The sequence below is a fragment of the Hordeum vulgare genome, chromosome 3H, assembly GCF_904849725.1.
Source record: "Hordeum vulgare subsp. vulgare chromosome 3H, MorexV3_pseudomolecules_assembly, whole genome shotgun sequence".
Taxonomy (NCBI): domain Eukaryota; kingdom Viridiplantae; phylum Streptophyta; class Magnoliopsida; order Poales; family Poaceae; genus Hordeum; species Hordeum vulgare.
Genome location: NC_058520.1, coordinates 122,280,138 through 122,292,121, shown reverse-complemented (window position 1 = coordinate 122,292,121; position 11,984 = coordinate 122,280,138). Strand labels below are relative to the sequence as shown.

At 44.2% G+C, this 11,984-nt stretch overlaps 2 protein-coding genes across 2 annotated transcripts; both read left to right on the top strand.

Annotated features, from left to right (window-relative positions):
• The first annotated feature begins 2,291 nt into the window (after positions 1-2,291).
• LOC123443205 (G-type lectin S-receptor-like serine/threonine-protein kinase At2g19130) lies at positions 2,292-4,914 on the top strand. Its single transcript, XM_045119507.1, has one exon. The coding sequence runs from the start codon at positions 2,387-2,389 to the stop codon at positions 4,727-4,729; it is 2,343 nt and encodes a 780-aa protein (XP_044975442.1). The 5' UTR covers positions 2,292-2,386; the 3' UTR covers positions 4,730-4,914.
• Positions 4,915-5,013: 99 nt separating this feature from the next.
• Positions 5,014-9,908, top strand: LOC123443206 (G-type lectin S-receptor-like serine/threonine-protein kinase At2g19130). The gene is made up of 3 exons (XM_045119508.1): positions 5,014-5,103; positions 6,911-7,270; positions 7,366-9,908. Exon 3 carries the CDS (start codon positions 7,391-7,393, stop codon positions 9,668-9,670), a length of 2,280 nt encoding a protein of 759 aa, XP_044975443.1. The 5' UTR covers positions 5,014-5,103; positions 6,911-7,270; positions 7,366-7,390; the 3' UTR covers positions 9,671-9,908.
• The last annotated feature ends 2,076 nt before the right edge of the window (positions 9,909-11,984 follow it).

The window sequence follows — 11,984 nt, the reverse complement described above, 5'->3', positions numbered from 1 at the left end:
CTGGGAGCAGTTCTGGCTCCGTTGCGGGGGAGGCATCAAGTCAGGAACATGTCAACAACATTTCTCTAGTGTCGTTGCCGGGGACTGTTAGCAAAGACACACCCTGCCAAATGCGTTGGTTATGCAACTTTCCTTGTATCACATGTCTATGTGGTTGGTGAGTAAGAAACTTATCGAGAGACTCGATAAACAAAGGAGACGTTTTTTGTGGCAGGGGTGTAATAAGAAGAAAAGATATCATTTGGTTAGATGGGGGAGGATTTGTAGATCTAAGAACATTGGAGCCTTAGGGGTGAAAGACCTAAGGAAGCAAAATATCAGTCTTATGTTGAAATGAAGATGGAAACTTGACACCCAGAAAGGAATTTGACTAGACATTATCAAGGATATATATCTTAATAATAAGACAGTTGCCACGCCGGGGCCCGGATTCGCACACTCTCCCTATCTGAAAGCTCTATTAAAAATCAAAGACCTATACATGATGGGAAGAGTGGTCAAAATCGGTTCGGGTGATCTGATCCGTGTGTGGAAAGATTCTATTAACGGGATGCCTCCATTGTGTGAAAAATTCCCTGATATTTTTGATATTTGCACTCATCAAGACTGAACTGTTACTAAGTTTAGCGGGAAGGATGTCCCAACCTTCTTTCGGAGGAGGCTTGACGCTTCTAACGCTGAACAATGGGGATAAATGTGCAAAGTGATCTCTACATTATGACATTCTGATGAGAATGACTCTATGTACCAGGGGCTAAATAAATCTGCAAGATATACTACTAAATCCATGTACAAAACCCTGGAAAAAACTATTAGTGGGTGTAACTTTAAGTGGGTCTCAAAAGCAAAGTTTCCCCTCAAGATCCAAATTTTCCTGTGGCAAATGTTTCAAGATGCAATATTGACTAGGCAAGTCATGAAACGAAGACACTGGCCTCGGAACCCTCGGTGCTCCTTCTGCAAAGATACTGAATCGTTACAATACTTGTTCTTTACTTGCCCTGTGGCGCGCGGTTGTTTGGCGTTCTATTAGTGTCTCTTTGTGGACATATCTGGGGCCTAACAATCACTGGCAATATTTTGTCTGGTGTCATTCTTTTTTGTCTGGAGGAGGTAAATAATATACTGTGGGCTTAGCCGCGATAACTTGGGCTATCTGGCTAGCTCGAAAAATCGAGCTACCTTTGAGAAAAAGTTGATTAAAACTCCTTTTAAGAATGTGGTTACCACTTGTTCTTTTCTTCTTTATTGGGCAGACTTGGAGACGGAGGGCGACACGAAAAGGATGTGAACCGGGATTGAAGCTGTTCGGGCACGGACTATGTCGTTGATGAACCTCCGAATGTTGTTCGTGGATGATCATTGGGGATTTTTTTGACAGTTCCTCAATAATTCTGTTCTATGTAGCCTTTTAGTCCGATGACTCTGTAGTTCCTATTATGCATGGGTTGTATAGGAAGTACTCTTCTTCCTAGATTAGTGTTGCTAGGTTTTTCCATCACAATGACCGTTTCGATGGCGGGCCGTCATAGTGGTTTTTCTAGTAATATTTGGACCCACTTTCTCTCCTTTCTGTCCTCCTGTTAAATCTGGATTCTGACATATTTTCTTTATTCAAATAATGAAAAAAGGGGTTAGCCCGGTTTAAAGAAAACAATATTTTGTGCTGTTTTTTTAGGGACCCTGAACTTCATTAAAAATGAACAACATTCAACGAGATACAAAAAGGGTCATGGAAGGATATAAGCCACATATGCAGACCCTGAGGAAGCGATACAACAAATTTTGCAAAATTGTGCGCTTCCTGATTCAAAGCTCGGCCTTCAAACATAAAATCAAGCTAGCAAAATAGGCTCCTCTCCTGTTTATCTCTTTCATAATAGCTATATAGGGCCTCCCAACCCTCTTTTCATGTCCTTCATAATTGGTTTGCAGTCGCTCACAATTACCTAATGGTTTAAAGATAGATCGATCACAATTGCCAAGGCCTCGCCACATGCTATGGCCTCGAGAACTATAACACCAGGGAGAACAATATCTGAAGACCCGAGATATTGATCGTGTTCATCTCTACAAACTGCACCAGCAGCTCCAGTAGTCCCATCACAAGACAATTCATCGTCTACATGAATTTTAAGGTGACGGATCGGAGGCGATTCCTAAGATCTTTGTATATTAACAGCATAAGTTTTTCTCGGATTGGTCAAACCTGTCATTGTGTTCAAACCATCCAACTCATAGATGAATTTTCCGATGAATAGATGAGTTGACAATAGGCTCTGAAAAATTGACTCATGAATAGCTTTTCTACTCGCAGTCCAGATTGTCCAAAGTGTGGCCGCCACTGATTGTGGGACAAGGTGCTGCGCTCGCTCCTCTGGAAGTTATGCCCACCCATGGCGGCGGTGCAGCGCGTTCGCTCGGCCCTGGCAACTCCCCACCCATACCGGCGGCGCTGTTATTCCTGCTCCTCCACGGTTCCCTGTTGGCCGCGTCCGCCACCACGGACACCATCCGGGGCGGCAAGGGCATCTCCGGGAACGAGACCCTGGTCTCCAAGAGCGGCGGCTTCGAGCTGGGCTTCTTTCCGCCGGGCCCCGGCATCCACTACTTCCTGGGTGTCCGGTTCAGGAACATGGCGGGGAACAGTCCCGCCTTCTGGCTCGGGGACAGGGTCGTCATCACCGACCTGCCCGGCGCATCGCTGGAGATCTTCGGCGACAGCCTCTACATCAACGAGAATGGGGCCAGCCTCTGGTGGTCGCCGTCGCCCGGCGGCAATGTGTCGTCCGCCGCCGTGGCGGTCCTTCTCGACAACGGAAACCTGGTCGTGAGGGACCAGGGGAACTCCTCTCTGGTCCTGTGGCAGAGCTTCGACTACCCCGGCGACGCGATGCTCCCCGGCGCGAGGCTCGGGCTCGACAAGGACACCGGGAAGAACGTCTCCCTGACGTTCAAGAGCTTCTCGCACAATGGCAGCCTCGGCCTCGACGCAACCCGGACGAACGGGTTCGTGCTCACCACCGACGGGCACGCCAACCGCGGTACCTTCCCGGAGTGGATGGTGTCCTCCGAAGACAACGGCAGCTCGCTGCTGCTGAATCGCCCGGAAACCGCGAATGGTACCGAGTTCTTGCAGTTCAATCTGGGGCAAATCAGCCTGATGAGGTGGTCGGAGCCGGATCCCGCCGCAAACAGCACCGGTGGCTGGGTCGCTCGCTGGTCCTTCCCTTCCGATTGCAAATCCGGCGGGTTCTTCTGCGGTGACTTCGGCGCCTGCACGGACAGCGGGAAGTGCAGCTGCGTGGACGGGTTCACGCCGTCGTACCCGATTGAGTGGGGGCTTGGGTACTTCGTCACCGGCTGCTCGAGGTCTCTCCCGCTGAGTTGCGGTTCCGGCGGCCTGACGGAGCACGAAGACTCGTTCGCCCCGTTGGACAAGCTGCAAGGGCTTCCTTACAACGGCCAGGACGAGGTGGCCGGAACCGACGAAGACTGCAGAGCGGCTTGCCGGAGCAAATGCTACTGCGTCGCCTACTCGTATGGCCATGGATGCAAGCTCTGGTACCACAACCTGTACAATCTGAGCTCGGCTGCTAGGCCTCCCTACACCAAGATCTACCTACGTATGGGCTCCAAGCTCAGGAACAAGAAAGGTTTGCAAACAAGAGGAATAGTGTTGTTGGTAACTGGATTCATAGGCATTGTTTCTTTGGTACTGATATCGGTACTGCTATGGAGATTCAGGAGGAATTCATTTGGTGCCGGGAAGTTTGAAGTAGAAGGCCCTCTTGCGGTCTACTCTTATGCACAGATCAAGAAAGCCACGATGAATTTCTCTGATAAAATAGGCGAGGGAGGATTCGGAAGTGTTTTCAGGGGAACAATGCCAGGATCAACTGCCATCGCTGTGAAGAATCTCAAAGTCCTCGGGCAGGCAGAGAAGCAATTCAGGACAGAAGTTCAGACACTTGGGATGATCCAGCACAGCAATCTTGTTCATCTCTTGGGATTTTGCGTCAAAGGGAAAAGAAGGTTGCTGGTGTATGAGTGCATGCCAAATGGCTCTTTGGATGCTCATCTCTTTGCAGAGAAGTCTGGTCCGTTGAGTTGGGATGTTCGGTACCAAATTGCACTAGGCATCGCCAAGGGTCTCGCCTATCTACATGAAGAATGCGAGGACTGCATCATACACTGCGACATCAAACCTGAGAACATATTGCTTGATGCGGAATTCTGGCCCAAGATTGCTGATTTCGGCATGGCGAAGCTGCTTGGACGAGAATTCAACTCCGCGCTGACCACTGTGCGAGGAACAATGGGATATCTCGCCCCAGAGTGGATATCCGGGCTGCCGATCACTAAGAAGGCAGATGTGTACAGTTTCGGCATTGTGCTATTCGAGATTATCTCGGGAAGAAGGAGCACTGAGGTGGTGAGATTTGGGAACCATCGATATTTTCCGGTCTATGCCGCTACTCATGTGAGTGAAGGGGAGGTTTTGTGCCTGCTGGATGCTAGGCTGGAAGGAGATGCCAATGTTAAGGAGCTGGATGTCACCTGTAGGGTCGCCTGCTGGTGCATTCAGGACGAGGAGAATGACAGGCCGTCAATGGGACAAGTTGTTCGCATGTTGGAAGGTGTCCTATACACTGAGATGCCCCCTATTCCAGCTTCGTTTCAGAACCTTATGGAGGGTGATAACAGTGTTATATACTCTGATTTCTGAAGTAGGATGCTAGGGAATTAGTCACTTGTTGCTGAGTTGTGGTCAGTATCTGTGTTCTGATTTGTTTCCAGTTCCAAAGTATAACTCTGTACTGAATAACTAGTTTTGTACACCGTACATATCCCCTCTGCGGATTGTTGTAGGGATTCAGCGAAGTTGGAAAAAGAAGGTATAGTTTTCTTCCAGATTCTTCAATGCATTCATCTCCTACCGACTTATGAAGATGGCGTACAGTTACACCTTTCAGCAGGTGGTGAATCTATACAGGAATGTCGTGGTGAAGAAGTTGGTAAACGGAGGCAGCACACGCCTCCGTTTTACAACGCGCGTCTTTTCAGTAAGTCGGAAGGCTTGTTATTACCCATGAATGAAAGGTAATAACCTACTACAGATATGGTATGGATGATTGAATTTTTATGGTAGAGAAAAAATGGTTGAATTTTACGCATGTATCCTATTCATTCTGATTGCTTTACCATGAGTGGACATGCTATCGGCCAGCTCATGCATTAATAGTTGGAGTGACGTTGAACATATCACTAAGCTCTCATCTTAAGAGGGAAAATAATGACTGATGAATGGACCGAATAAAGGCCATTTTGATCTTCTGTTCATTTCCGTTGGTTGATTTAAAATCCAAAAACCATATGCATCCTGGATAGTGGAATTAATACACTTCTATGATGTGTTATGCAGTCATAAAATGTGGTGGGAAAAAAACCAATGTAAACCCTATTGGATTCCTATGTTAGGCTGTGTGGTCTGAAACAACACATTGTAAAATCAATTGAACAATCCAATTTGACTGCAATTGCAATTCGGTTCTTGTTTAAGAGACCCCAGGTCTGTTTCTGAAACTTAAGTGCTGCTGGCACTCTTGTTAATGAATTTGTCTATTTACAGTATAAGCATTTTCAGTAGGTCATTGTTCAGTGATGCTGGTCTGTACCTGAGAGTTATCCTTGTACAGATCATGTAATGTTGCTAGTATATCTACTAGATCATCACGTTTGCGGGGATGCTTGCTTTTTCATGCAATATTAATTATCTCTAAATTAAATCTAACTTTGTCACTGGTCAATCCTTGCATGAAAGGAGATTGTATTTGACCAGGACAGTGATATGATTTGGTGAATAATACCATGTTTATGCACTGAGGGGACAATTTTTATTTCATTCTGAGGCTCCGACTTCCTGCACATCAACTATATTAACTCATGAAAAGAAAAGAAAATAACGGAAAAAGAAAAAAGAACAATAGACCACAGGGGCAGACCATGCATGGAGCAGACTGGAGGCCTGGAGCAAGGCACAAATCTGAAAGCCTTGTTGAGTGGAATGTTTGGCAAAAACCATCAGCGAAAACACTTTGTTACCGTTTGTCAAAATATGTTGCTTGACCGTGCTTGGACCTGTCCACTTAGACAGCTAAATGTCCTTATGAACCAACATGTTGCTCTCCTGTATATAAGTTAATCACCTGCTATAGTATATATGGTATGGATGGTTGAATTTACGGCAGAAAAAAAATGATTGAATTTTACCATGAGTGGACATGCTGTTGGCCAGCTCATGCATATTGGAGTGGCGTTGAATATATTACTAGGCTCTCATCTTAAGAGGGAAAATGATGACTGGTGAAGGGACCAAATGAAGTCCATTTTGATCTTCTGTTCATTTCCATGGGTTGATGCAAATTTCTAGAACCTCAGGCACCCGAGATAGTGGAATTAATGCACTTCTACGATAGGTGGCGCAGTCATAAAATGTGGTGAAAAAACCTAATGCAAACCCTTTTGGATTCCTATGTTAGGCTGTGCAGTCTGAGAACATGCACTATGAAATCAATTTTAGAATAATCCAATTTGTTTGCAATTGCAATTTGGTTCTGTTTCTGAAACTTAAGTGCAGCTGTAACTCTTCTTAATAAGTTATTTACAGTAAGAAATGTTTTCAGTTTGTCAGTGTTAGTGATGCTGGTCTATAACTGGAGTACTCCTTGTACAGGTCATATAATGTTGCTAGTATATCTACTAGATTACCACATTTGCAGGGATGCTTGCTTTTTCATGCAATATTAGTGATCTGAATTAATTCTAACTTTGTCACTGTTCTTGTCCTATCATGCAATATCAGAGGCTCTGACTTTCTTTTTTCTTTCTCCTATCATGAAATGAAAAGCCGCACTGCCAGCGTTTCATAAAAAAAATGTATGGAGCAGACTGGAGGTCTGGAGCAAGCCACATATCTGAAAGCCTTGTTGAGTGGAATGTTTGGCAAACATCATTAGCGAAAACACTTTGTTACCACCCGCAAAAAAGAACACTTCGTTACCATTTTCATTGTTTATCAGTCAAAATAGGCTGCTTGACCCTACTTGGACTTGTCCACTTAGACAGATAACTGTCATAATCAACTAACAGGTGGCTCTCCTGTTTCTAAACAAAACCAAGTATATCTGCCCTTGTCCACTACTGGAGAACTGCAGGAACAACGAGTATAGCATGGAGATGAGAGCAATGTGAAGCTTCTTTGCTTGAGGTATGTATTATAATATCTGCCCTTGTTTCAGTTTTCCTTCATAACCCTGTATATATTGATCATTTCTTTGCTTTTGTCTTCTTCTGGCTTCACAGATAGATTGTGCTTATAAGTGAAGAAATGAACTGCAAGTTTTCTATCTCTGTCCTATTTGCTGCACTGATCCCCTACATGTTCCTAGTATTTGATGCAAGTCAAGCTGCAGTTCCAATGGATACCCTTCTTCCTGGCCAATCTATCACGGGCAGCGAAATTTTGGTCTCCGAAAATGGTGTTTTTGAGTTGGGGTTCTTCTCCCCATCCCCAGGTGCCATGAAGCACTACTTGGGCATACAGTACAAGAACCTGATTGGCAGCCACCGAGCTATGTTCTGGCTGGGGAACAGAATTCCTATCACCAGCTTCCTGAACACAACCTTGTACCTTGCCGCGGGTGAATTATATATTGAGGAGCTTGATTCTGTTCTCTGGACCTCGGGTTCCGCAACAAATGAATCAGCCAGTTCTGGGGCGGTTCTCCTTAACACTGGGAATTTTGTTGTGAAAGATCAGACCAACCATTCTAAGGTCATATGGCAGAGCTTTGATCATCCAGCTGATGCTTTGCTACCTGGAGCATGGCTAGGATCGGACATGGCCACCGGAGCACACATCTCGCTTACTTTATCCAAGCCTCCTTACCATTGTACCCTCGTGATTGACCAAAGTAGGAAGATGGGATTTGTCATGTCCATTGACGGGCATGATCATCATTTTGGTACCTTTCCGGACTGGATGGTAACATATGTAGAAGAAGGCAGTTTGGTCAGGCTAAATTATCCAGAGAACCCAAATGATCTCCAATTCATGAGACTGCATATGGGGCAAGTCAGTTTGCTTAGGTGGGTAAGTAATGCCACGATTACTGGTTGGCAACCTCTATGGAGCTATCCCTCCAGCTGCAAAATCAGTGCTTTCTATTGTGGCGCATTCAGTACTTGCACAAGCGCAGGAACATGCGCATGCATTGATGGTTTCAGACCAAGTGATCCAGATGAATGGAGGCTTGGGCAATTTGTTAGTGGCTGCTCTAGAATAATACCCTCAGATTGCGAAGATGGGATCTCCACCGACTCGTTTATTTTGTTAGACAACCTGAAGGGCCTTCCTGACAACCCTCAAGATACAAGCGAAGAAACTAGTGAAGACTGTGAAGCAACCTGTCTGAGCCAATGCTATTGTGTTGCATATTCCTATGATCACTCTGGATGCAAGATATGGTATAATGTGTTACTTAATTTTACTTCTGGAAATAGCATTCTTCACAGTAAGATTTACATGCGTATAGGTTCTCATGGTAAAAGGCGGCAAGGACACATACAGCATGTCATGTTGGTTATTGGTCCAATAGTTGTTGGTCTTCTTATCATGCTGGTGTTTTTTTGGCTGTACAGCATATCTTCCAGACAGACTAAAGTGGAAGGTTTTCTTGCTGTTTACTCTTATGCGCAGCTCAAGAGAGCTACAAGAAATTTCTCCGACAAACTCGGGGAAGGAGGCTTTGGAAGTGTTTACAAGGGAACCATTGCAGGGACAACTGATGTGGGTGTGAAGAAGCTTAAAGGGTTCATGCACAGAGATAAGCAATTCCGAGCAGAAGTACAGACTCTTGGGATGATTCAACACACAAATCTTGTGCGCCTTTTCGGATTCTGCAGTGAAGGGGACAGAAAGCTGCTGGTCTACGAGTATATGCCAAATGGTTCTCTGGACTTTCATCTCTTTTCGGAGGGAACAAGCGTATTGAGTTGGAATCTTCGCCGTTGCATTGCCATTGGTATTGCTAAAGGTCTTTCCTATCTGCACGAGGAATGCAGGGATTGCATCATACACTGTGACATCAAGCCCGAGAACATACTGCTGGATGCTGAATTCTGCCCCAAAATCGCAGATTTTGGCATGGCCAAGCTTCTTGGACGGGACATGAGCACGGCGCTGACCACTCTCCGTGGAACCATCGGCTATCTCGCACCGGAGTGGGTGTATGGTCAGCCTATTACTCACAAGGCAGATGTCTACAGCTTTGGTGTTGTGCTCCTCGAATTGATCTGCGGGAGGAGGGCTACCGGGAATGGAAATCATCGGTACTTCCCCCTTTATGCTGCAGCTAAAGTGAACGAAGGAGATGTCTTGTGCTTGCTCGATGGTCGGCTACGAGGAGAAGGCAATGCAAAGGAGCTGGATGTTGCCTGTAGGGTTGCTTGCTGGTGCATCCAGGATGATGAGATCCACAGGCCATCAATGGGGCAAGTTGTACGCATGCTGGAAGGTGCCAGTGACATTGAATTGCCTCCAATTCCGACTTCATTTCAGGACATTATGGACGGGGGCGACAGTGGTACATATTCTGCAGAAGTGTGATCTGAGCTCTCCTCGTCGTATGGGTAGATGTCGCCGTATATACGACTACCCTGAGAATTGAACTTGCATTTGCATCCGGCTATAGTATTTATGATCAGAAGCATTACTTGTACTTGTCATACAATCGTGATGTGGATTTTTGTTGTATTGTACTATACCCAATTTATCGTTCTAGTTATAATCTGGACAAACAGTGTTACCATATTTTATAAATCGGATATAGATTCAGTTTGAGATATTTTGGATTCGGATAGATGGGCTTAGAGACGCCGAGGTTTTTTCCTTATTTTCACAGAAATGATTGGTTTGGAGAGGGGTTTTTTTTAATCCTGAAACGTAGAACAAATAGTTCTACGGTGTATTTTCTATTAAAATTTAAAATATGTACAGATATTTCCATCTCCTTGCATCCTAATGTTCCAGCAGCTCATGATGATGATGTCTCAGGCTATATGTTTGGAAAAAGGTACTTATGATGTAATAGCAGCAATTCATATCAAAGAATGAAATTCCTTTGTGCCTATTTAGAGAGATTGAGTGCCAGCAAGATTGACGCAAAGCTACACATCAATTAAACCTATGAAGTTCATTTCAAAATCGCGACAGTTGGCCGGGTTAGGCCGATGATCACATCCACATACCAGTTCATGCGTCGGTCCCGTTTCAAAACGACTACTGTAATGTTGAGATGGATAAGAGTGCTAAAATGAGTCACACACATAAAATAAGCTTGGTTCTTTTTCGAAAACATTTCCTTGCATGCCCAACCAAAATTAATATAGGAAGTCAGGGTCAGGGGCACTAATCGTTATAATTCGTTTGAAGAGAACCGGAAAACCGGATTACCGGAGTCATTGACTCGAGGTATAGTAGCGGTGCTCAACCTAGTTTTTCTATCGCTTACGAAGGCTTAGCTGCCTTCTTCTCGGCCTATTCTAGTGGTTGCTTTAAAAAAATCGAGGCGACTTATTTTGGCAGCCAGCGATGACGCGTTTGATAGTCTGCAGCATTTTCCGTCTCTGGTTTGATAGACTCGATCCTTCTCAGTCGAGCTGAGAAGAAATACACACGATTGTTTGGTTACAACCATTTTCTCTTCGGATGTAACATGTGATTGTTTGGTTACGTACGCACATATGATTAATCTCACCTCTTATCCACGTAGTGAACATACCCCGCATGGAAACGAAACGGGGTCCTGGAGGAAGACAAGGGCCTGTTGAAGGCAGAAGATGATGTGGTAGTCCTCGCATGCTCATCCAACGGTCACGAAATGGACTGGGTGTGAATGAATGTGCTCGTCTCGCGTTTCTTCCTCGCGTAGGTATTGTGACGGCCCATTTATTTTTCTCCCTCACTCGTTGGTTTTGCTCCGGTTTTCTTCTCATGTCTTTTCTTTTGGTTTTCTTTGTTTCGTCATGGTTTTTCTTGGTTTTTGTTTTTCTTTCTTTTCTCATCGTGTCCTTCATTTCTTTCATGTTTCATACCGTTTTTTTTTCTGGGTTTTCATTAGTTTCTTTTTTTTTTGCTTTTCTCGTTCTTTCATCATTTTTCTTTGTTTTTTTGTTTTTGTTTTTTGGTTTGGATTGATTTTCTTTTTTTAACCTTTTTTTGTACATCACACACACACACACACACACACACACACACACACACACACACACACACACACACACACACACACACATATATATATATATATATATATATATATATATATATATATATATAATTAACATTTATTAAATACATGATTAACATTTTAAAAACTTATTTTTTTCATACACATTACGAGCAAGATGGCAGGAAGGTGATGGAGAAGAACATTTTCAGGGAGTTCCTTTCAGCTGTAGGTTGGATTAAAGAGAACGTACTTCTGATCACATTCAAGGAACAAAATGATCATTCATTGTCCGCTGTGTTTCAGCGCATTGTCTAGGTGATGGTGTTATGCTAGTGACTGAAATGCAAGTGATAGTACTGTTAGGGAAATGACTATTGGCGGTTTTAGGTGATCTTTTGGCTACAACTTATTTATGTGTAATTATCTGAACTTCCCATGGATTTTAGGTTCTCTATGGTTGGATACTAAGTTATGTATGGATGGATGTTAAGTTATGTATGGATGGATGCTAAGTTATGTTGGATGGATGCTAAGTTTATGTATGTCTTTATATACGTGTGGTGATTATTTGGTAGATGAATCAGTTTCTCATGAATGCATTCTTATCTGCCCCTGCAATGGATTCTTTTGGTCTTAATTATACGCAAGGAGATCTTACATATAGACCCATGATTAGGTAACTACTTCTTC

Excerpts from the sequence above, each read along its gene's own strand:
- LOC123443205 (XM_045119507.1), top strand. The coding sequence starts at position 2,387 with ATGCCCACCCATGGCGGCGGTGCAGCGCGTTCGCTCGGCCCTGGCAAC.
- LOC123443206 (XM_045119508.1), top strand. The coding sequence starts at position 7,391 with ATGAACTGCAAGTTTTCTATCTCTGTCCTATTTGCTGCACTGATCCCC.